This window comes from Thermobia domestica, chromosome 16, assembly GCF_964235325.1.
Source record: "Thermobia domestica chromosome 16, izTheDome1.hap1.1, whole genome shotgun sequence".
Lineage (NCBI taxonomy): Eukaryota > Metazoa > Arthropoda > Insecta > Zygentoma > Lepismatidae > Thermobia > Thermobia domestica.
The window spans coordinates 180,319,902-180,346,761 of NC_137469.1; the positions used below are offsets into that span (position 1 = coordinate 180,319,902).

Here is a 26,860-nt window from a genome sequence, read left to right on the forward strand (position 1 = left end):
ATATTATGCAATAGAAACATTAACTCAAATAACATCAACTATATATATATATATATATATATATATATATATATATATATATATATATATATATATATATATATATATAGGTGTCAGTTATAGTTAGGTAGCAGAAAGACAGGGCAAACTATGGCTAGTATGACTAATATCTCATCCAATTAACAGCAAGATTTGGTAATAGTGATACATTTATTCTTTGATGGACTCCCGACAACAATGCATTTCAAGTTGTCAAAGGCTAGAATGACAAGCTCACTAGGATACTCGTCCTGTTCTCTGTTCCCGTCACCGAAATGTGGAGTTTTCTTTCGTGCAATCTGCACTTGCACAGCCTATTTCGCTACTGATCTCTGAATTAGATAGTATACGTTCAAATGTGTCACACGCAGAGTATTCACTGTATTTTCACATGAAATGCGTTTTTATACGGTAACAATAATGGGCTTTCCAATGGTGGATTACGTACTCTATGTTTTCAGAGCAAATGAATGATTTCTCCTACCATTCCGACTAAGGTGACAAGGGTTATGTTCATTACAACACAGCTTGCGGATGTTTCTGCTAATCTAGATGATAATAAAGATTACTGAGGGTCCATAGAAAACAAGTGTCATCTTACAATTTAGTGTTACTGTCATTTGTAAATGTTTCGAACGTGATTTCTCCCACAGTATTGAGTACATTTTGCAAATAATAACATTTTTGTAACAAGAATGAAAAGGGCTTTCACATGATATGTTATTTTACAGATGTTGCTACTCAGCAATAAGTACTCATCAGTAGACTATGGGAAATGGGTAACAGGTCTAATGTTTCTTACAGTGTGGGTTGTTGTCATTGATTTTTCAACAAAATTAATTGTTAAAAATATTTATAACATCAAGCACTGTTAAACATATTTGAGAATTCCTGTCTCTAATGGATAACTCTCGCACGGCGAAGTGGGGTACCTAAGGTCCTCCAGATTATTGTGCTTTTGAAATTTTGTGTGTTATTTGCTTAGAGCATTATTTCTTTAGCTATGTTAATATTTTGGAAGTATGCATATGTTCATGTGATGGTCACTCCCACGAAGCTCCTGGTTTATTTGTTAGAAGCGTTGGCGGCCTAAGGTCTCCCAATATATACCTTTCCACTATAAAAAATCTTGTCTTCACTTTTGGTTATAGTAGGAGACCCTATGTACCCCATGAATATTAACCCGTAGATACACTTCTGAAAAAATCACCATTATTACACTTCCAGGGGCATTTTGACCCACATATATTAACAAGGAAACAGACTGGAAGCATCTATTTTTTTACGTTTTTTGTAGTAGTGCTGTGCAGTGTAGTATTTTTGCGATTGATTAGTGTTTATGCATGCCACTAATCAGTCGCAATGATTAGGTTGGTTTAAGGTAGCTCGTACACAATCAGGGTTTTAAAGTTTTTGTTTCAGTCTGTAACATATAATCCATAGATTTTATGGATTTTATGTCACTGGTTATTAAATATTTATAGAAAAGGTGTCTCTAGGAATAATTTATATTATATTATTTTGTACCGAAAAAGCTTTTTCGTTTTTGCCTATTCTTTTGTTTTTGTTGGTTATGCCCTCTGGTGGGACGTACTAGCATGACGGATGAGCTATCTCTATAGGTGGCCATAGTTGTGCTGGAACGTCCGAGGGAGGAAGTATAATGGTTGTTTCGTTACTATTATCAAAATTTGTGATCGAGTTATTGTATCAAAAGTTATTCTATTTACATAATCTACGAGTGATATGCGAAGTATAATTCTGTTAAAGTTTAAAATTCGAATATAATCATTAAGTTTAAAGTGGAGTGCTGTAACCTCATGTCGGCTATTTGTTCTATTCGATAGCACGGATTGGCTTAATAAGGCAGCGAGGTACGTAAGTTTCATGCTTTTCCTTCCTTCATTATGTTATTCTTACATTTAAAGGGCCCTTTGCCATTTTGTTAGTTATAGGCACTTTGCCTATAACTTTTCTACCTTTTTTTCTAAATTGAATTAGATTCCTGCATTATTACCAATCGGCGTGACTAGTTAGAACAAGTTAGCTGGTACTGAGGCAAATAAGTTACGCTGCTAATTGGATAATAGTCTAAGATTGAATCTATTGAAATTCTCTTTCCACTATTACGAAGACCATAATGAAATACTGATTGTTGAATTGTTAAATATATGTTGATTATTGGGTTCTTGAAAGTTTAAATATACTGTTTGAATTTCTAAAGGAGATCGGTTGTACGAGTATTATTTTATGAACTCAAATCCTCGTATTACTATTCAGAGATTTATTTTCATAGTGTTGCTTGTTAGTAGCGATAATAGATTACGTATCCTTTCTATATTTCAGTGTGGAATTACGAAACCACTAAAATTAATATCGGTGGAACCGATCGATGTGTTCTCCTCTCCCACCCATACGTACGCTAATTTTCGAATCTCAGGTTATATATAATTTAATTGAAAATACTAAGAGACCGAAATTAGCGTAATATAAGTATGGTTACAAAGCGGACAAAGTGGTTCGAATTGCATGTGAAGCTAGATGTCTTATAAATTATTACATGAAATTGTACAAAGCTAATCGAGTAAATATTGAATGAAATATAATGCAAACAACATTTACTTTACCTTTCTGAGAAAAATAACAGTTTGTATATTATACTGAAGTCAGAGTTTTATTGCTTTGAATTTAAACATATCTTTTATAACAATTGTCTGGCTAATGCTGTCCAAATCTCAACTAGAAATATGTACTAAATTTATTCTTTCTTTGAATAAACTTGTACTATGTTCCTTGTACTTACTTTAAAATGTTCCTTGTACTTTCTTTTTACAATGTTGCACACAGTCTTCGCACAAGGAAATGGTATGTGATGAGCAAATACAATTGTGACAACGATAGCAACATGTTGAAATTTTTCTGTCCTTAGAATATGGGCAAACAAAACATCTTTTTCTCTTTGGCTCTCCAACAGTCGTTCGTTGTTGTTTTTGACATGTTTATTCCACACTTTATCAAAGCATACAGTTCCTCTGAAATTCAGAATACAAGCTCGCCTTTCCATAAGAGGTTTCATCATTTCTTGTGCAAGTTCCTTCAGAAACAACCTGCGACGATCCGTGAGATTCGGCTTCAAATCTGGACATGTAGATGTGTACAATATATAAGCATTTACACAGCTACATCCAATATGTTGAAAAATAATGCCAATGGCCAACGTTTTGTTTGTCTTTTGGCTGTGTACGTTCTCACTAGCTCGTCCAGTAAGTCAACACCACCTTTTGTATCATTATAAAATGTAATTATTTCAGGTTTTCTTTTATTGCTTTTCTGGTCAATACTAGCGTCGTGGTGCATTGAAGAAAGAAGAAGAACACTTTTATTCTTCTTTGGAACAAAGCTCACCATTGTCACTTCAGGGAGAAACACAAACGTAGACGAATGTTTAGCACGAGACTTGTCAGCAATCATAGTGGGAGGAACTTCCCTTCTGTGTTTACGTATCGTTCTAACTAGTGTAATATTTTTATCCAACAATTGTTTAGCGAGAGGTAAGCTTGTAAAATAATTATCGATGGCTATATTTCGACCAGGATGTCCATTCAAAGTAGCACTTAATTCCATGACAATACTTGTGGACAGATTAGTGTTTGTAGTCCCCCCAGGTGCCTTACCAGTATACACTATGTCCTTGTACGCATAACCAGATTTCGAGTCACAAATCCAGAATACTTTTATCCCATATTTCTTTGGTTTTTGGCGGCATATATTGAATAAAACCGCACCTATCTTTGTAAGATACTAATTGTTCATCGACGGTAAGAAATAAGCTCGGCACCATAACTCTTGTACAGTTCTGTACAAATATATTTCATACATAACTAATAGGTGCAAGGCGATCAATCTTACTTTTCACAGCCCTTGTACGTTTGTCATCAAATCGAATCATTCGGAGAATGTTCAGGAAACGGTTTATACTCATAGTGGCTCTAAAACTGGGATTTGATTGAGAATCTAAAAATAATTCTTTCACAGGTACATCCCAACTCTTTTGAACACCAGCAAGTAATAGTACACCTAAGAAAGCGGCCAGTTCGATGGTATCTACTTCTTTCCAAGCAATGCGCTTTTCTTGTGCAACCCGTCTACCTTCCAAATTAGCACAAAGGCGAATTTCTTCCAGAAGGTTAGGGCTAAGGAAATAGTCGAGTGCACTTTTCGGTGTAGTCACAGTAACATGGTTAGCAGGACCGGGATTGTTTCTTACAACATTATAGCACGAGTCTTTGAACATTTAGGGGGATACTTGATCCAAACAGTACCGTCCTTAGAAATATAATGTCTATCCGATTGAGATGGCATACGGTTTACAAGGCGATTGGCAAGGGGAATGTCTTCTTCGCTATCACTTCCACTATGATATTCATCACTCATGTCTGCCGTGAAAGAATCTGAAGGAGACATTGTCATAGTTTTAAGTTCAGATTCGTCATATTCACTTTCTTCTACAAGCAGCTCATCCAATATTTCTTCTTCTGTCAAAGCACTCACTATGGATTTATGTATGAAATTCGAAAAGTGAACCACAAGAAACTATACATCTAAAACAAATATGGAAGCACAGTGTAACAAGCAATATCATTTTCTTCTTGCTTCTTTTCTTCTTCTTCTTCGTTTTCTTTTTCTTTTATAAACATTCAATTACTTATTTTCACATCAATACAATCACGATAAACAATTTTCATTTATCAATGACTTTTTTGTTTGCCATAGTAAGGAGAAAGACTTTAAAGAGTGCAAGGGTCAATCTGACCCACAAAGTGTAAAAAAGGGGTGTTTGTTAAGTATTACGTAACAAAGAAACATTTGTACACAAAAATATTATTTCATACCAGCAATTATAAGCACAAATAATGATATGAGAATTCATAAAACGACAACTATGGAAAAGGTGTATAAGGCACAGAAAAAATCAATTGAATTACTCGCAGGGTCAATTTGACCCTGGAAGTGTATCTAAGGGTTAATGATGTTTATGCCTACTTATTATCTTCTTGATAAAAGGAATTATTTACCTTACGAAATACCTTGATTGAAGTTAGTTTCACAGTTCCCGTCGGAAGGTTTTCATTAGCGAATTATGTAAGGAATTAGCTATTTCACATGTTGTTTACCGCTTGCAAGTCACTCTAATTTTATCAAGGTAAGGTTTTATATTTTTTTATTACAAGTTTACTTTTTGGGTGATGTTAATATCACAACAATTTTTTAAGAAAAAAATATTGACGATTCTATATAATCAGTAAGAACTTCATGAACGCACTTGTTGTATAATCGGTAAGTTTAAGGTTTGAATTGCAGGGCCGGCCATCATTAGTGAGATTTTCTTTCTTGTCTATAGTTTCATACAATAAATGCCAGGAAGGTATATTTCATTAGCATTAGCAGTATATCTTTATGCCTACAAAATTAACAGTGGTGACTGATTACACCTTATGATAGAGATATACAAACCAAATCATGTGGCAGATTAGCGCTAAAGAGTTAAGGCCTGCCACGCAGCTTTCAGTGGGTGGCACGTAGTCATAGTACTGCTATTTCAAGCAGCTTTCTGAGAACCTGCTTGGAACCAGGGTCGCCGACAGTACTCATTTCTGGAGGTTCCTTCTATTCACTCGCCGGGAAATGAACCCTAGTTGCTAGATGGCTTTGATAATATATATATATAGGTATTTATGTACATATATTAGCAAAAGACATAGAAATGCCTTTTATTGGAACACGCATGAACTGTGGGGCTGAGAATGAAAATGAAAGAAAAACACAGAAGGAAGTGAAACGTGGAATTTGTTTTATGAGCGACAGAAAGCATATTAAAAAGTCAAAGGTTAAATGCCAAGCCAGTAAGCGATGGATATGTAAGAGGCACACGAAGGCTGTAACAGCAAGGCATAAAATCCGTATCAAAAGCGGATAAACTGCTAAGAACGCGTTTAAGTGAGATATACAGTATAGATAGGAACACAAAAAATGTGTTAATAAAACTTTGGTATGAAAGCAATGTTTGCATTTACTTTTATATCTTATCAGTAAGTTATCAAGTCAAAACGGACATATAGAGTCTGTAACAGGAATTGTGACCAGAAAAACGTCAATTAGTAAAAATTTAATACAATTTCTAATACGGTCACTTAGGTCTCCCACCTTATCGTTTGTCATGGTTTTGACCTTGGATGTGCGAGAGATAACATTTGCGAAAGCAGTTTCTAATAACGTATTGGGTGAAATGTCTAAACTATCATATTATCGGAACTAATATTAAACCTACTTTCAAACATTATGCTATTTCACCCATGTTGCCATTTATGAAAAATGAAGATTTCGCCAATAGTCTAATAGTATTCAGGGATTGGGGCAGTGCAGTACAAATTGGCGGAATATTCTCGTAATATAACAAGGTGTGTAAATATAGTTGCGCAAGAGTATTATTTTTCCACATTCTTCTTGTGTGAGATTTTCCATGTCAATTTAGGAGCAGATGCTGTCACTCGTAACTTTTGAATACATCCTGTTTCACACTTTTCGATACTGTGAACTTTTTCACCTGTGTGATAACATGTGTCTTGCCGAGTCTGACGTTTTTCTAGATCTCGTTTACATCCTCGAGACTTAGTAGACCTTTTTCACCTGTGTGTGTTAACATGTGGTTGCAAGATTGCAAGTCTTATTAAATGCCATTCAAATCTCTCGGCATCTGTGAAGCTTTTTACCTGTATCCATTAACAAATTTTCTTCTAAAATTATTTTCGACTAAACTTATTTCCACACATGAAATTGTCAAAGTTTCAATAAATCTTTTACAACACCCCTAACATGTGTACTGTTTTGCACCTATATATGTAGTAACATGTGTGTTGGAATGTTGGAAACACACCAGAATAAACTGAATCGTTTCCCGCATCCTTAGCACGAATGAGCTTTCACTGCTGTACGTACTAACATGTCTCAATTTTATTTTCGTCAAATCCTTTAAATAATTTTTACACGTAAAAGTCTTCAATTCTGTGTAATAAGATATGTTTAACTAAATGTGATTTTTGGTTAAATCCCATTAAACATTCATGGCACGAAAAATGGTTTTCACTTGTATATGTAAACATATCTTATGTTAAAACTGAAATTGGACTAAATTCCTTGCGTAAGATATGTCAACAGTATGTATTAACATGTTTCTTGCCAAATGTGAACGTAAAGTAAAACCCTTTCCATACTCTCGGCAAGTGTGAGATTTATTGCTTGTGTGTATTAAAATGTCTTACTAAATTTGAATTCCGGCCGAATTTTTTCCCACACACTATGCATCCATAACGTCTTTCACCCGTATGCACGAGCATGTGTTTCCCTAAACTTGAACGCTCAGTAAATCCCTTTCCACACTCTTGACAGGTGTGAGGTTTCTCACCTGTGTGAATTAACATATGTCTTACTAAATATGAATTCCGGCCGAATTTTTTTCCACATACTAGGCATGTATAATTTCTTTCACCTGTATGAACCAGCATGTGTTTTACCAAACTTGAACGTTGAGTAAATTTCTTTCCACACTGTTCACATCTGTATGGTTTGTCACCTGTGTGTATTAACGTGTGTTTTACAAAACTGTAGCGGTAACCAAATCCCTTACCACAATATTCGCATGTAAAAGGTTTTTCACCTGTATGTATTACCATGTGTCTTTTTAAGTCTGATAATAAACTAAATCCTTTCCCACACACTTGACATATGTGACGTTTCTTACCAGAATGTATTAACATGTGCGTTACCAAATTTGAACGTTGAGTAAATCCCTTTCCACATTCTTCGCACTTATGAGGTTTCTCACCTGTGTGTATTAACGAGTGTCTTGCCAAATGTGAACTTACACTGAAACTTTTACCACATACTTGACATGTATGGCAATCTCCACCTTTACGTGTCAACATGGGTGTTGATAAACTTGAAAGTGGACTGAACGCCTTTCCACATTCTTGGCATGAACAAAGCTTTGCAACTGTGTGTATCGATACACTAGTTGCCAAATCTGAACTTTGACCAAATCCCCTGTCACACTTTTGACTTCCGATATGTTTCTCGTCCGTATGTAATACCATGTGGCTTGCCAAAATTGAACCACAACATATTCGTTTTTCGCTATGGTATGTATCATGTTTTTCAATGTTGTAAGTTAACGTTTGGTTCGCCAAATGTGATCGAGAAAATCCTCCGTTAAACTGCTTACACTTCGATTTCCCATCTGAATGTGAACTTATTTCCTTTTGCGTAAGAAGCGAATCTGTTCTGAAAAAAAAAAAAAAAATTATGAACATGTCAAGATTCAATAAAGAAGGAAGCGGAAATAAAGTTAAATAATATGAAACACCATAGAAATTCAAACGCTTGCATATAAAATATAGTAACAAAAATACTGCATCTTAAATTTGAGGTGTTCCCAGGTAGTCATGCATGCTGGTCTTTTATGATAAAATTATGCAAGGTACTATTGAACTATTACATGAAATGTTGTAGCAGTATGGAACTCAGATCTATTGGGAATATAACGATACATACTTCTGACTACCTAGAAGTGCACGTATATAAGCACAATGTAATTTATATAGTTAGAAGAACACTAAAATATACTGTGTAGTATATATATAGTTTAAACTGTTAAATTTGGATGATACGTAAGAACAAGTGTAACATCTAATTTCTCAAAATGTACTGACACAGAGTTATTTTAAAAACCACTTTCAAATTTTCGAGCATAATCTGAGTTGTCAGTTATGCAGTTTGGAAAATGAAATGAACGATAACTTGAGCTTGCAACTTAACAGTAAATTTGGAAGATAAGTGGGGTACATAGACGAGAGAATAAGCCAATCAAACAATCAATTGGAAGAACGAGTATTCCGAAAATTACAAACCACACATCGGAATATTCAACAACATGTAGGAAAATTAAAGAAAACAATTACCAAAATCCAACACCAAGTTGAATATATTCGTAAGAATATTCACGATTTGCCAAGTGAAGTAGGAACTGTCAGGAATCAAAAGCATGCAGAAACAACACAAGTGTCAGACACAAATAACCAGGTTGAACATATGTGCCCACTTATGGGAATAATGACTCACGGAAAGTAGTAGAAGCGTCTAATTCCGTCCAGGAATATAGCCTTCAGCTGTCAAATCCAGGAAGGACGAGTGAAAGGAATGTAAACGCTTCGCTAAAAGATATACTACAAAGTAAGACCGAAGAACAAACTAGTAGCGACAGTGAACGAGAGTCGATGCATGGAATTAATCACAGGAAGTCTAATTTCCCAAATCGATTATTTTATAATACTACCCGTGTAAATACAATTTGAGACTTAATAAAATTATTTACTTAATATTGCACCTCTAAACACATGCAAATTAGAACAATAAGTTAAATGTTATACTTGTTTTAACGTAACATTTAATTTCAATAATTAAAACTATATATATGTTACACAGAATATATATTAGTGTTCATCATCTAAATATATAAATTACGTGACGCTTATACACGGGCACTTCTAGCAATTCAGTGCTATTTATCGTTATAAGTATTAATATTATTTCTATTCTTAAACCACAAGGATGTACTATTCTACACAATCTCATATTGTAACTACATTTATGTATAACATATCAGACTGATCACATAGGAAAGTCCATAGGTTGTCCTATGGAATGAACATATCATTATAAGTGAAAATGGAGACAGGATGTCACTAAAGGTTTTAGTGTAGTATATCATTATTTTATGTGCTAGAAAATTGAGTATTTGCGAGAATTAGCTCCAATTACTACTAGCAGAAAATTTTACAATAATGACAAAGAAACAAAGGAAATTTATAACAATTTAATGAGGAAAGCATAAAAATACATACCCGAATCCTACTTTACTGAACTACTATAACAAATTGTCACTAATCAAATACAATGTAAGAAAAAAGAAAGTTATCCTCGATGTTTATTTATACTGCATATGTGTTATGTAAAAACGTTACGATGTAGTTGGCGCGTGGATTACTGGTGCCACCACTTCCTTCAAGAACTACGACTAGTTTCGTAGATTTACGAAATCACTCTTCTAATACAGTACTAATCCGAGCCTTGTGTTGTTGCAACATTAAGTTGTCAAGATCGTTGATCAATTTTTGCTGGATCTAGAACTACAGATCAAATGTTTTTTTGAGACTAGGAGAGGCTGATCCATACACGCCTGCAGGCCGTAAATACAATTCTAATTTCAAATGTCACCGAGGATAATACAAACAAATGAGAGTTTAATGGCTGATTAAAAAATACGCGTGTTATGGCCTGTGTAACTAAGTGGAAAGCGTGAGAAACTCTCATTCTAAAGATTCTTGCTTCCATTAACAGCCTCAATTTTTCAAGAAATTCACCATTGCAAATGATATTCGTGATTCCCAGTGAATGAGATTTATCCAATAGAGAGAGAAATGCCGAGGAGAGAAAAAGGGCAGAGGGAAAACGTAGAATATTTATTCTTAAGCGATAAAATTTCATTTATATCCATGTGCGAGTTTTTCTCTCTTTCCTTCCTTTCTCTTCTTTCGCTCTTCCCACGCTTTCTCACACTGATGCATATCGTTATTTTCATTTTCTATTCATTAACCAGGAGTCAGAGAATTTTTTTTCTTTGGATCGTAGGATAATTTTGTCCAGTTCTAGGATGCTCTCCTCAGTAAGTTTCGAGATATGAAAGGTGACATACATGTTACATTGGGTGGTATAATGTCTGTTTGTTGTCTTCAATTCTCGTAAAACAATTTTCACATGTATACTAGCATTCACGCTTAGAATTTTTTATAAAGAAAATGTACTTACCATACTAGAAGACAAAAGAACATAATTAGTAGTTTACCTTAAAAAACCTTCCATGTTATACTGAAGTGTTAATACTGAGCAATACATGAAAAAAGAAACAAGTCAACTGCATAGAAAACAAGACATATGTCCTTTTGAGATCGTTTATGGTGCGTGATATAGAATACAATTACAAAATTATTCTGAGAAATACAGATAATATTCTAAGCATTGCCAAATTTTCGAGCCTGGCCCGCAGTTCGGTAGAGATTGTAGAAGGAACCGTGTACAGTGACTAACCAGTGAGGGAGCCGTCACCTGCGTAAAGTGACCGACTGCTAATCTAGCGACCCAAGTTTGTTTCCCGGATGGTCTAGAAGGAAATTTTTATCTCAGGCCGTAAGCCCTAGATTTCGACTCTCCCACTAAAAAAGACTATCGGGGCCATATCGATCAAGAAAGCTATATAAAGCGGCTGTGAAAGCGGTGCATGACCATCAGCCCCAGCAAAAGCCACTTTGCAGGCGCATGCCCTTTCCGGCTGTTGCACCGTAATGCTTGTTTTGTTACCATTGCAAAATATTCAGCTGCAATAGAAATATTTTTCTTCTCTTTCATTTCTAAAATTATTTTATATAGCCCGTTTCTTGGATGAAGCAGAACATAAACCGAATTATTTTCCAATACAAACAGTTAGAAACTTAAATGAAGCACATGCCGTGGACTCACGAAATATGAATACCTAATAACTTTAAAATTACTTTGACATTACTTTGGAAATAATTATGAGTTTTCTATACTGAGGACTAATTTTCTAGTACGTAGCTGTGACATAAGAACCGAAAAGAAGAGCTTCGCCCATAAGAGCTTTCCCTCAAAGGTTTATTTGAAAAATGAAATGAAATCTTTGAGTTTTACGTCCCACGGTTATGCCGCTTAGGCTAAAGGAGACGGTGATGATGAGTAATGAATGAAATGGTGGAATGAAAAAAGGGGGAGGAAACGGGAGAACCCGAGAAAACGCACGCACACGGTGTTTGTCCAACACAAAGTTCACATGGCGGGGCTGGGATCGAACCCGGGACCCCTAGCACCAGAGGTGAACGCTCTACCACTGAGCCACCGCGGCCCCCTCAAAGGTTTATTTACGGCATGCAGCGAGAACTTGATATATGAAATTTCAAAAAGATTTCATATTTCGGATAAGAATCTTTCCGAAGGATCGAATTCAGGTGGAAATTAAACGGGGCCAATAAAAAATTTTTAAACAAGATGGTAAACAAACTAATATTGTACTAAATATTAAGACATGCAAAATTGGATGACTCAATGCTACAGATTACTTTCATTTCATTTCATTCTTTTATTCATCCATGTCGTATATTATTGGTCAGAGACCAGTACATAGGACTTGTTAAATAATAAGAAGACATTTCAATATAACTGATATTACTTATTTTGCAAACTATCACCCAAGTATTCATTAATATTATAATACATTTTGTTACACAAAAAATTAAATAATTCATTTTTGAAATTCCGTATGTTTTTGATATCCTTTAAATAACTTGTGAGCTTATTAAACAACTTAGCTGACATAAGAAGAACACTTCTTTTGGTGCACGCATAGTTTTGGTATGCTGTGAATATGTTATTCGTTTGTCGTGTGTTGTATGAATGTACATCGTCAACACGAAGAAAACTACTTTTATTTCTCTTTACATGTATGATATTTTTGTATATGTACAGACAAGGCACAGTTAAAATTTTATTTGACTGAAAGACCTTTTGCATGAGGACCTTGGTGACCGATTAAAAATTGATCTTATTGCCTTTTTCTGTAAACGAAAAGTAGTAGCACTGAAATAGGAGGCTCCCCAAAAAATTATTCCATAATTTAACAAGGATTGAAACTTACCATAGTACAATAACAGCAAAGTTTCTTTTGACACTGAACCACATAGTCTGTAAATGACAAGACAGATACGGCTTAATTTGCTGTTTAGCTCAGTAATATGTGCATCCCATGTAAGCCTATTGCTTATTGTTACACGGAAAAATTTAGAGGATTTCTCATCAGTTGAATTTATCTCAATGGGAGAAAAGAAATGAAATGAAATCTTTGAGTTTTACGTCTCACAGTTATGCCGGTTAGGCTAAAGGAGATGGTGATAAGTAATGAATGAAATGGTGAAATGAAGAAAGTGGGAGGAAACGAGAGAACCCCGAGAAAACCCACGCACACAGTGTTTGTCCACCACAAAGTTCACTTGGCGGAGGCTGGGTTCGAACCCGGGACCCCAAGCACCAGAGGTGAACGCTCTACCACTGAGCCACCGTGGCCCCTTCTCAATGGGAGGTACTGTTCGAGGTGTACATGAGTAATGAAAATTTAGTGATTTTGTTTTCTTTGCATTTATCAGTAATTGATTCTGAGATGTCCATTTTATCAAACGCTCCAGTTTCTTTTAATTTACTTTCTAGTTCAATTGTATTGTCCGCTGTTACAAGAACATTTACATCAGCAGCATATAACAAAATATATTGGGGATACATATATTGAACAAGATCATTTATGTAAAATAAAATAAAGAATTGAGCCTTGAGGAACACCAGCAGAGATAGTAGCAGTTTTGGATGAAAATGTGACTTGCTTATTGGTTATTACTTTTTGTATTTTTACTACTTGTTTTCTGTTTGTCAGGTACGAGCGAAACCATTCATGTGCTGCACCCCTAATACCATATTTCTGGAGTTTTGCCAGTAGAAGAGAATGTTGAACACTGTCGAATGCCTTGGAGAAATCAACAAATAAACATACTGCATATGTTCCTTTATCAATTTCTGTAGAAACCTCTTTAATCAAGTTAAACAACGCTGTATCAATTGATTTGTTTTTTGGAATCCATGTTGAGAAGACGAGATTAGGTTATGGCAGGATATAAAATTTCTCAAGCACGATAACATTAGTGATTCAAAAATCTTCGAGAAAACAGACAAAATAGAAACAGGCCTATAGTTTTGAACATCATTAGTATTTCCTTTTTTGTGCAAAGGTATAACTTTTGCAGCCTTCAATCTGTCGGGGAAAACGCCTTATTCAAATGATACATTTACAAGAAAGAATAGTTGTTTCACTATTAAATGCGCACTCTCTTTTTTATAATTGGGGATGGGACTTCATCTATACCCGCAGAACGGGTACTAGAAAGCCTTTTGATACAGTCCAACAATTCTTCTTCAGTTACCGTAGTTACATACATACTATGCTTGTTGCATTTACTATGTGCCACCTAGGCATATTTTGAACTATGCAGCAAAATGTGAATAAATTTCATTTTCTGCATATCGTACAAATAATTATTAGGCTTCATTTATGTAAACAACCTTATTGGCATTTACTCAGCTTTGGCACCGAGTCTCAAAGTGGGGCTGGGTGTTTGCCCCAATTACCCAACCCGGAATCCATCCCTGTATATATTATCTTTTTCAAATAAAAGCATGCACATTCCTTCACAACAAGAAATGAAAAAAAAATTTCACACATTATACATTTCATCCGCCCGATGTAATATATATGTTACAGAGAAGTTACCCATTTGGCTGCCAACTTGCTGAACAGAAGCAGAGATTTAAGTTACAAACAAAATAATGCTATGTTATTCCCAATTACAAACCGTGTACTGAATTCGTTACTTTATTAAAATTGTAAAAATTAATACATAAGCAAGACTTATGTCCTCGAAGTTAATCTTGACCTCCGCCGTTTGGATATAACTTCGCCATTCAAAACAATAATTTTTCTCACGGGAAATAAAAGTTTCGTATGGTAGTCAGGACTTTCACGTGACCGTAAACGAACCTCTATCCACAATCCGGGGTACACTCAAAAATACGTATAATAATTTCGCAAATTAGTCACTGTGGATGTGACGTATATGGTACGTTTGGCGCTACCCGATTAATTCAACGTAAGTTTTCTATCAACCTCATGGTTTTCTAAGTGATGCTGAACTATTCATTCTTTCTTGCTAAAAATAGAGGAATGTCCTAATATGTCATGTTACGGTACATGTCTGTATTATCATGTTGAATGTCCAACTATCAGACTTGCAGTGACACAATTCTGCTGAAAGAAAGAACTCCTATTTCTTATAACTCGAACTACCACAAACTGCAGTCGTTAATCATACTTGGGCAAGTATTAAAACAAAGAAACAAGTGGAAAAATTCCGATTTAGAAAAGAGCTTGATGCAGTCATAAAAAAAAAACTGGAAAATGAACTTGGAAAATTGAATGAAACAAGGCAAATTGAAAGAAGATATTCTGACTATTAAAATAAAGAAATAAAAACAGTTTTAAATACAGAAACAATGAAAGTTGTGATAAGTCATAGTCCCTTTAAATTCTATATCAGAAATATTAATATAGAATACCATCAAACATATTACAGCAGGTAGATCCAACGCAGGAAATAATGAGAACATTATGGACATTAGAAATAAGTTTAAACGTGATTTATGGGATAGCATCAGAAAGGAAAATATAATTTTTTTAAAAAATCAGAGCTAAGCACATAGAGCAGAATATGTCAAAAAGAACACAACAGAAACGAGAAAGAAAAAATAAATTACTGTAACACAAATTATAAAACTTTAAAGATGAAGATACGGAAATCTGTCATAAACAAAATAAACATTCCTGGAAATAAGCGGGAAGAGTTAAAACTCCCTTTGTTTTTCTGCTGATGTTCGTTATAATACACGTTTGTGATAGTTAATGTGTTTGTGCTTGGTGTGGCAAGAAATTAAATAAAAAGAAGCATAACAGAATGATCTTAGGAACAAAGGAAAAAATATTCACAAGATATTGCTGTTGATTTCGAACAATATCTCTTTTTAAATTCTATTTTAACACGTATTTTATTCTATTTATTTTTGATAACGGGAACTAATCGCGAAGAATTCATCTAAATATTAGGATTACATTTAACTAAAAAGATAGAACAGAAACTACTTCTTCATATTCACTGAAAGCTATTTTATGATTTTCAGGTTGTAATATATGTTTTTCAGTATTGTTTAACATCTAAAACTTAATGAAAAATAGATGAGAAAGAGGAGATAAAGGCATTAATTAAAGCTTCAGATACCATCTAAACCTTAAACCTCCTGAGTTATTACCAACAGAAAAGGGAGGATAAAGGAAACAAACAAGTATTAGATAGAGGAAGATCTGCTCGAGATAATTTGCAATAGATAAGATTGTAAAAAATCGACCAAAGCAAGACCAAAGAACTATCACAGTATAATCGAAAAAAAAATAATATACATAAAAAATGTTCACTGTTTGTTGGATACTCTTCTGATCGGTGATTCATAAGCATAAAAATGGTGCCTTATATAGTATCGTATAATCTGTAAGCCAGCTGCAAATTCTCAGCAAACAAATGTCACGCATGCAATATTTTGGTAGAGAGTGGGCATTTTTGGAGACTGTAATTTCAATAACTGGCCTCGAAGTTGATCTGAGCTATCACACTTTTTCCACAAATGGGAGATACTATTTGGAATATGAAAACTAACACGAATTTCTAGGAGTACACCTGTCAAAGTGTTGGTTGATATGCAACAACTCAGCGCTTTCATTTTCGAGTGCACAATGTATGGACCAGTACAGAAAGGCAGTATGGAATATGGTAAATATTATCAATGTACGAAAGCACTGGCAAGAAACTAGAGAACTCATATCTTGGCGGAATACTATCGAAAGTAATGTGAAAAAATATATGGAATCAAGAAAATCTGCAAATTAATGTACGGCAATAGATTATATAGCTGATACATAAAACAAACTATAAATAGCATCTTTGGCTCCAAAACCTACTCTACTCTTTTAGTTGGTTTCATTTTCATGATCCTATGCTTCCCACTGAATTCTGGAATAAATTCCTACGTGCAACAAACTTAATAAAAGTGGGCAAGAGGTTATTAAAAAGCAGGTAACATCAATTTTTTTCACAAAAATTTGGATTTATAGCCGAAATTGTGATTTCCTAACGCAAAGCTGTATCGACCAATGGAAAGCTGCTTAGCAGATGCTATTTTCCATGTTATTAGGAAACTACTGTGCGAAAGCGGAATGTAGTCAATAGTGTATTGACGAGAATATACTTAATTTGTTGCGCACTGATAAAGTGTAAGGAAACATCGTTTCATGGTGTTTTATCAAGAAAATGTTACTATTCCATAATGAAAACTGAGACAAATATTGTTCTGAAATCAATTAAAAATAGTAATGATTATTACGTTCCAGAGGAATGAAACGTTGCTCACAAAATTCAAATTTTGAAAATATCAACTTCACATTTTCCGAAAAAAAATTTACTGCCTCTTAAATATACATTGAGCCTAACGTTCTCAGAATTCGGTTTATAGTCATAATGACCTTTAAAGAAAATCTGTACTGAATAAGCCAATGTCATGCATAACGTACAATTTTAGAACTGTATTAAATGTCTACTTGGTCGAAAAGATAATTCATACAGTTATTTGTATTTGAAAATATATTCTTAATCAGCTCTAGATAATATTAAATATATATAGCTGAAGTTAAATGTACTATATATAAAGTACGGAAAAGAATAAACGACCACACATGCCATTAAAAACCAATTACGGTTTTGGCCGTTTATCCTTGTCCCAAATTTTATACATAGCGCTTCATTAGTTAAGGAATACTATATGATATAACGAGTATAAACACAAATTATAGTTAATTAAAAGCTAGAAAAACTCACTAGCTTACTCATATAACGGCGGCAGAAATACAAACTCATGCAAAATGTTATGTTATTGGTCTTACTAGTTATGGGCAAATTCCCGGGAAAGTATTTTTTTTGGGAATATTCCCAAAAATGCGAATATTCCAGGAATTTATGCACAAACATAAAATTGCATATTACTATATTATGATTTCAAAATTCGTTTTATCACAGTCACAGTATATTTATTACTGTTGTCACCAGAGGATTCTTTAAAATGTATGCTTTTAACGGTATTATGTAGTTTTATTATTATGTTATGCCATTTAGAGACTATGCATAAATGTATGTTTCCTTACAATATGTTTTATGCGTGTAAATACGTAGGAAAATCGTTTCGTATAGTAAGTCTACGTACCTTTAGATTATTAAATTGTTTAAATTTATATGTAAGTGGATTTCCTAAACTTGACTCTACTACTATTATTATAATCATAGTAAATGTTTAAATGTTATGAAGAAATTATGTTGACAACTGCCAGGAAACATACGTTGTCTCTTGAAAAATTCCTAAAGTTGCCGTATGTGACGGCATATATACGGAATGATGATCTGAAGTACAATGTGCTTTGTTAGTGTTTTCTTACAGTGTACTATTTTATCTAATTTAAGATAAGCCATTTCGAACAACATACGCGGTGTCACGAAACTTCGCCAACAAACCTTGGCACATGAATACGCACGTAAAATGAAGCAAACAAATCTTCATTAACCCAGGTCCGGAAATACCGGTACTAATGAAACATCCTGAGAAGCAACTCTAATTTTGATATTTAAATATAAACTTAAAAGTATATGTAGTTACGACTACAGGGATTTCTTTATTCAATATCTGATTCTTTCTCACAGAGAGAGAGAGAGAGAATCAGAGACAGAAGACAGACAGTAGGAGTGTATTGATAGTACTTCACCTCTTTCTCTACAGAATTTCTAGAACACTTTAAAAAGTCGTTACTTTTCATCTTTTATAAATTAGTACTTTGCTATTTTCGAGTGGAAATGGAAATTTAAAAAATCATTAATATTAGTTATATAAATAAAATAAAGACAACGAATTTCATTTCAATCAACGAATGATTCTTATATCTGGAAAATAAAGTAAAGAAATGGAAATAAATTCTTTCCGTGGTATTTACATGTCAGGGAAAAAACGAGAATATTCCAGTTTTTTATTTTTCTTTCCACCTAGGTGTATTTCCACTGCCCATCACTAGATGTTACCGATGATTTATCTTTCAACGTAGGTAGCCACCACCCCTCCGGAAGAGTATTACATAAGATTGTGCAGCTGCTCTTTATGAGCTCAAATAGTCAAACAAAAACGAGAACAAACAGAAAATTTGAGGATGTTTGAATTTGCAAGTCGCTCCGTGATTTTGAAATAAAATTTGAAGAGCTAAAGGTAACGGGATCGGAAGTGTGTTCTTTCCAATTGAAGTGAACACATGTAAAATTGAAACAGATTGTGATGTTAAAGGAGAGGAAAATGGTTAGAAATGAAGACAGCTTTTGGGGTACTCGCACTTACTCGTAGACTTTATACATGGTTCTTTCGATAAGTCATTGTCCTTCCACCCATTAATGTTCCTTATTTTCTTCATAAACAGACGATGGCAAGTACGAGAATCGAAATGCTGCGCAGTCTGAGTGCCAATATTGATGTTTCTGCGGCAATGAACTTAACCAACATACAAATACATACTCAAATCACGAAACAAAGTCCTGAAATATTTAGTAACACAAAAGATAGATGACGCTCATTATAGACTAAAGCAAGGTACGGATTTCCAGAACTAGAATCCGTTGCACCGACCAATTATATGTTCGTCGTTCCAATCACAAACTTCAACACTATCTTGACGACACTCTTGTGGCAGTTTTGTTGAACGTCCCTAAGATCATTTCCTTGTTGTTCGATTATATTTCCTTGCTGTTCAATGATGATGCAGATAACATAGATTGATCACGGTTAAGCTGATAATAGGAATATGGACAAAGGAAACAGTGTACACTTTGATTGACGAAGAAATACACATGCAGAAACAAGTGGACAGAAAACAGAAATACTCACGGGTCCATAAAGTGAACGAACTTGTTCATGAACTGAAAAAAAAATATTAAATCTAACTTCAACATAGATTTGACGATGGTAATTTAGAGTTCGTGGTTTCAAGTGAATAAACGTTGTAATTTCCACTAAGTCCAATCCAATATCAAACGTCTGAAAATTTGTAATAAAAAAATACATAATGCATGGTGAATACATGATACCTTTACATGCCTACACAAGATTAGCTCACTACACAGCAAGAGAAAATTTTCAACAAAAGTATTATTATAATGTACTATTACACGAAAGGATATGAAACAAAGTAAAACAGTCGTATGTCATAAAATATAAATATGTGCAGTATAAAAATTATAAATCTAAGTACTGAAATGGCATAAAGATCTTTCATAATATAACCCATTTTTAATAAAAAATAAAAGAAATTTTTCAACAAAATGAAGACTGTGATTTAATCAATCTTGAGAGTTAACAAGAATTATTTATTTTGCACTATAATAAAATTACGATAATGTGGAAACTTCTAACGCAGAAACAACAGTGGCATAAATAATGCGCACAAATTCCGAAAACCTTTGAAATGAAATAAATACTGCGTGGTTTGTACCTAGGGCTATTTTCACTCTGTCTAAAATCTTGAAAAGAAGCAACTAATAACTTATTCCAGTGATCAAGTAAGAAAAACTTGATCTCAGGTTATATCCTCTGCATTTCAAGCAAAATAACATAATAGCTGGTCTAATTTTGAAATATATCTCAAATAGAACAGTTGGGATATTCTTCCTGGTCGGTACCTAAGGATATTCTTATATTTCTCTAAATCAGTGGTTCTCAATCTAATTCCTATCACAAGCACATTTTTTAGATCATCTTGCCAGCGAACCTCTAACAATTTCTGGTTTTTAATAAGTTGGTGTGGAATTTTTAAGATACCTATTGCGGACATCTCACGATATCTATTATTTGTATAAAAGTTGCATCTATTTCTTATATATAGTGGATCCAATAACTTCCCTGAAAGCGAAAAGATTAAAACCAAACTTGGTCACTTCATTCATGTTTCGCTTATCTTCTGACCTCCATGAAACCCTCTCGGTAATCCTAGGGTAGTAACCCCTAAGTTGAGAAACCCTGCTGTAAATACTCAAAAGAAGACCTCAGTTTATTCACTAGCCTAAAAGAAGTGACTCGATCTCATATTATATTATAAGCAGTTAGAAGCAGAAAAGGAGCTGTTCAGATGCCCACGTTGGAAACAAATATAATACAACGATCCAGAAATTTTTAAATCCTTGTTAGCAGAGGAATTACTAAATCCTTCTTCGTTCTAGAAAAATAAATCACGACTTACTTCACTCTGCTATTACGGGTAATATGACTTGAATACATAGTTTTACGATGGGAAAATGAAATCTTTGAGTTTTACGTCCCACGGTTATGACGGTTAGACTAATGGAGACGGTGATGGTAAAAGATAAATGAAATGGTGGAATGAAGAAAGTGGAAGGAAACGGGAAAACCCCGACAAAACCAACGCACACGCTGTTTGTCCACCAAAGTTCAATTGGCGGGAGCAGGGTTTGAACCCGGGACGCCAAGCACCAGAAGTGAACGCTCTACCACTAAGCCACCGAGGCCCCTCAGTTTTACGATGGGGTTCAGAGCGGTAAAAACAAGACGTTGAAATTCAAAACGGAGTAGAACGATCGAACAGAAATTCATTCGCGGCTTGTAACTAGGAACATTGTTTAGAAATTCTATTAAAGGAAAACTTGTCATCCATTACAATTATCTAATTTAAACGTTACGATCTCAAATTGTACATTCTGTAGATGGAAGCAGTAAAGCAGGAATTACAAGGTTAAAGTCTGAAACATGATAGGAATTAGCTCCCAATCATTGTATTAGATACTATCGAACATAGTATTGGTAATAGTAGCGTTTCTGCTTTCCAACAAAAACGATATAAGTTAAAAGTTTATTATTCTTAATAGCTGAGTGAAATAGACCATTTTTTATTATTTTATACGATCTAAAGCACGTAAGAATGTCCATAGATACCAACAACATAAAACTTATCAATTCAACTTATTATTTACATATTCTAAATTCTGGCCTCTTATTTAAGCCTCACTAAGAAACTAACTTGGAAGGATTTCATTACAAATTATGTTATCGGTACTCGATAAGTGAAACAAATTATGAATTATTGTTTTCTAAAATCTAGAAAAGTGTAATAATATCTATAAGTATGAGCCATTAAAGAAAATAAAGTCGTCGCTCTGTTTGAAACATGTTTCGAATTTGGATCTACTAGTAGAGGATATTCGGCTTCTATTCATAAAAAATACAATTTGAAATCACATCATGCAAGTTAGGCAAATGAAATGCGTTACAGTTTTCAAAACCAAGAGTAATATTAATATTGACGTAGATACTAGCCACGAACCATTTTGTATTCTAGACGTGTTTTGAAATTGTGTGTGGTATTAGCGCCAGTGTCAAATTTAAAGAGTGACAGATTTTCTGTGATAGTTTTATTATTTTTATTATTGAGTAAAACGAATTATATTCTTTTCTTTCATTATTAATAGTACGATTATCAATGTATCTTTTGCATGTTTTGTTCCAAAAAGTGATATAAAATGAAGAATTTTTATTGCATGTGATTAGCTAAATATTAAAATCATTGTAATATAGAAATTTCAATGCCATCATGTGCCAGTTGAAATAGAAGGATTTGCAAGAAAACAAAATATTTATGGGCAATATTTTAAAATATTAACCTGATAGTAGAAATAAAGAAGAACTGTGTCTTTTTGCTGTGTTTTTCCGGTACAACATCACGTGTCAACACTATAATTACAATTAATTTAACTGAGCAAACTAGATATCAATGAGCAACTTCTCAAGCAGGTCAAAAATATTCTAGTTACCTTGGACACAGTGTTATTGAATCTGCAAGCAAGCAGCTTAATGACCCTAATGACTATGGATTCAGCTGTAATAATGGACCTTTTCAATTACTTTCAGATCTCTTCCCTCTCCAATTCCTTGGGCTGTCTCACCTTCGCAGTACCCTTCTGAAGATTGTAAACCATATGTATCAGTACACTTTTTTTTTTTTTTTTTCTAAAAACGGGTTTACGAACCGTCTTTCATCTTTGAACGAAGGCAAATTACTGATGTAATGTATATATCTTTGGTGCTTCATTCTTCTCACTTAAGATAAACTAGACATATATATATATATAATCTTACGATTTCTTCCAAAATATGGTTTCTTCGATAAAGATACCTTCAAGTATACAAACTTTACGGTATGAATTTGTATACAAGAGCAACTAACACACAAACATCACCGGTGCAGATTTACTGTATAGTATACAGAACAAATTTGTAATATTTTAATAGACTAGTGTGCATGTTATGCACGGATTTCCCACAAAGAAGCTAGTAATTATTGTATTGAAATGATGTGTAATATGAGAAATAAATGTGCTAATTAGAGGCGCAATTATAGGAATGTCCGGGAGTTAAGATATCCACATAACTGAGCATTTAACGTTACTAATGCCTTATCTTACTTCGTAGCACTAATGTGCAAGCAATAAAAAAATATCGGGATGCTATTTACAACTATTTACGATGCTATTCGTAGCGTACAGATACATAATTCAGCACGTAAAGTGAGTGAAATGAAATGAGATCTTTTAGTGTTACGTCCCACGGTTATGAGGGTTAGGCTAAAGGAGACAGCCATTAAGAGAAATGAATGAAATGGTGGAATGAGGAAAGTGGGAGGAAACGGGAGAACCCAGAGAAAACCCACGAGTAATGTTTGTCCACCAGTGAACACGGCGCGAGCTGGGATCGAAGAAGGGCTCCAAACACTGGAGGTGAACGCTCTACGACTGAGCTACCGCCCCAGCACGTAAAGTGCGTAACTATGTGGCATATACAGTTTTATGAGCTATCCTTATGTATGCCTACACCTATCTTCGCGTACGTGCCTGCTCCCTCTGCTGGGCTCCTACCCTCACAAGAATAAAGTACATTCGCTTTTTTTTTTTTTTTTTAATTGACGCCTGGTACAAGTTGAAAAATCTTTTGCACATCTAGTTCTTATCGTGTACATACCCTGAGGACCCTCTAAACTTAACATCTATAAAGCAATGTACATCTATAGCCCAAAAATGATCGTTCAAAATACATCAAATCTAATTCCTAAAAATGAATTACATATACATTAAATTTACATATGAATTCTTATAAATATGCAAACATTTTAGGTTACAATTCTCTTTTATTTTCAGTTTTGCTAACGATTTTAAAGCCCTCCGGAAAAGTGTAGCTAGGAGCATTTGAGCTAAATCGTGGGTAAAATCACAAATGTCAACATTTCACGATTGAATTTCGGATTCTCTTCAGTCACGCTACGTGTTCTTTAAAGAGGGCCATGAATCAAAATTGTAGATCACACAAATTGTAAATATGTACAGGAAGTGGTGAGAAATATTTATTGAAATATTTCATCCAGACACTACATATATAATATTTGTGTTGGTGGTATCAATCATTTACGTATCTGTGTACTGCTAGTCTGCGTGTCGTAACGCTTCTAAACAGTAGATTTTTAATTTAAGTTCGAAGTATCTCGCATACCTAACTATTTCAAACGAAGTATTCCTTCTTCCTTTATAAAAAAAAAAAAAAAAAAAAAAAAACTCATGTAACTGTATTATCAATCTGAACGAATTACTGTATAGAAAATTTAATATTACCTTTCTGGCTCAACTGAATTTAAACTTTCTGCTGTTAATTCTGTATAGTCATTAGAGTAGGACGTGCAAGGCTCTTCAACTACTATTTCGCCTAGCGATTCTGTATTACTTTCAAATCCAGGATCTGCTGCAAATTCTGATTCCACTGTATCAACGTTTAATTTCGAATCCGAAGAACATATTTCTACATGCTTCTCCATTGTTACCTCTGCATTCGTTGTAGATAATGTTAACTCTTTGTTGTCAGTCATTAGTTCGTATGTCCATCCTTTCCCTTCGAGTGGATCTTCCTGGGAAAAGCTATACTCGATTTCTTCTTTAAAAATCATTTCCAACAGACGTCTCGTGTCGTGTCTTATACTAGTGTTCTGTCGGTCCTGAACGATTCGATCATTATGAACGAATCATGGCGTGAATCAAATGAATTATGATTCTTGCCAGAAATGAATCGATTCTTCCAATGAATCATTTGTACTTTTCACTGAATTGCTTGCCGTGTAGGTTAGCTTCGAGCAAAAGCGCTTGCAGTTCACGGGGATTAGTAAAAGAAAGAAAACCGTATGCGCCCTTTTTCTTCCTGCTTTCGTAGATGCATGCGTTTTTTTCTGTCTTCGTGGTAGGGCTGCTTCTGGGAAGAGAGGAAGCCGTGTTGTTGGAAGCAGATTACTTTCAAAATAAACTTTTCTGTTGGTTTCTTCTCGTCGTGAAGTACTGACAGTATTGTTCAATTAGATGTAATACGATTTCGTAGTTAGTTTCCGCATACTCTTGATGATCACTTATCTATATTATCAAGATACTGTACGTACATTGGATAAAGATTTTACCATCACTTTCAACTGCACTAGCCAAAAAGGTCAATTTTAATGTTTCATAATCAGCTCAAAGTACTATAATATATTCAATCTAAATACAATATTTGCACAGAAAAAGTGCACTGTAAACTATTTTTACTGTACATAATGGATTTCACAAATGTATATAAATGCATAGAAAGACGAACGTAGATTCTTTCTGGGAAGATAATGCATTGCATCTTTCAGTAGAAACTTTTGTCCACATGCAACAGAGTTTAGTGGCAAGGGTGCCGATTCTGGGGGGCCCGCAACCCCTGAATGCTCAAATGTATTTTTATGAATATTCAACATTTGGCATAATTTGAATCCTTTAGATCCTTTAGACCCTTGTCTGCAACCAAACGCAACTTAATCCCCCCCCCCCCGAAGTTACAGAGAAATCGGCGCCATTGCTTAGTGGTACCTATTTTTCGCTTTACTACTATTGAAATGGAAGTACAGATACAAATGGTTTTATGAGCTTCCATGTAAACAAGAAGATGTGGGAAACCCGGGATTGATTCCCGGCAAGAGCTCATGTGGTTTGGATTCCATGTTAATCAGTAGGTCCACGTCTCATATAGCCTCGCTGCTGAATGGGGCGTTAAGCTCAAAATCAACTCGACTCAAATTTAACTAACTAATGGTTTTCTCTTAAAAATATAGACGAACAGTGATGATTTCAAGGGTAGGCGAGGAGAAAATACCCCGAGGGTGAGAATTATCCCCAGAGGTGGTAAAGCGTTTACCTCTGGTGGATGGGATCCCTGATTTTCTCCTATTTACTCCAAATTGGCTTTATAGTGGACAAACATCTAATGTGTGGGTTTTCTCTGAGTTCTTCTGTTTTCGCTCACTTTCTTCATTTCACCATTTCATTCATTCTCATCATCATCGTTTCCTTTAGTCTAGACGAAGATAACCATGTAACGTAAAAGATTTTAACATTTCATTTTATTCCACGCTTACTCAATGTTTCCCCGAGGGAAACCTTATAAAATGATCACAATAATATTAAATACAAGTTGATGTGTTAACTCCCTTTCCTCTCTAGCTCAAAAGAATTCAAAAAGATCATTATTTTTTTGCCAGTCAAGAATAAAATAGAACATATTTTAGAATATAATAGGATAAAATAGAGATCATGCAGTTTAACATTCCACGTTTATGTCCATTAATCTAAGGAAAGCGAATGATTAAGGCAAGTCAATGATGATGGAATAGGTGAAATGAAAGTACGAGAAAACGGGAATACCCCGACAAAACCCACGGACATCATGATGTACACCACAAACTTATTTAGCAATGGATAAAACCAGGAACCCCACACACCGGAGGTAACAGTTTTATAAGTGAGTCATGGTGACCTCAAAGTAGAACAGAATGGATTGCGAGATAATTTACTTTAAT

The 26,860-nt window shown here is 34.4% G+C and overlaps 2 protein-coding genes across 2 annotated transcripts; both read right to left on the reverse strand.

Moving 5' to 3' along the window:
- Nucleotides 1-3,910: 3,910 nt before the first annotated feature.
- On the reverse strand, nucleotides 3,911-4,333 carry LOC145672703 (uncharacterized). The gene has a single exon (XM_081741873.1). The coding sequence runs from the start codon at nucleotides 4,331-4,333 to the stop codon at nucleotides 3,911-3,913; it is 423 nt and encodes a 140-aa protein (XP_081597999.1).
- Nucleotides 4,334-6,091: 1,758 nt separating this feature from the next.
- LOC145673523 (uncharacterized) lies at nucleotides 6,092-24,979 on the reverse strand. The gene is made up of 2 exons (XM_081743302.1): nucleotides 24,615-24,979; nucleotides 6,092-8,376 (listed from the first exon to the last, which is right to left on the reverse strand). Exons 1-2 carry the CDS (start codon nucleotides 24,941-24,943, stop codon nucleotides 7,329-7,331), a joined length of 1,377 nt encoding a protein of 458 aa, XP_081599428.1. The 5' UTR covers nucleotides 24,944-24,979; the 3' UTR covers nucleotides 6,092-7,328.
- Nucleotides 24,980-26,860: the final 1,881 nt, after the last annotated feature.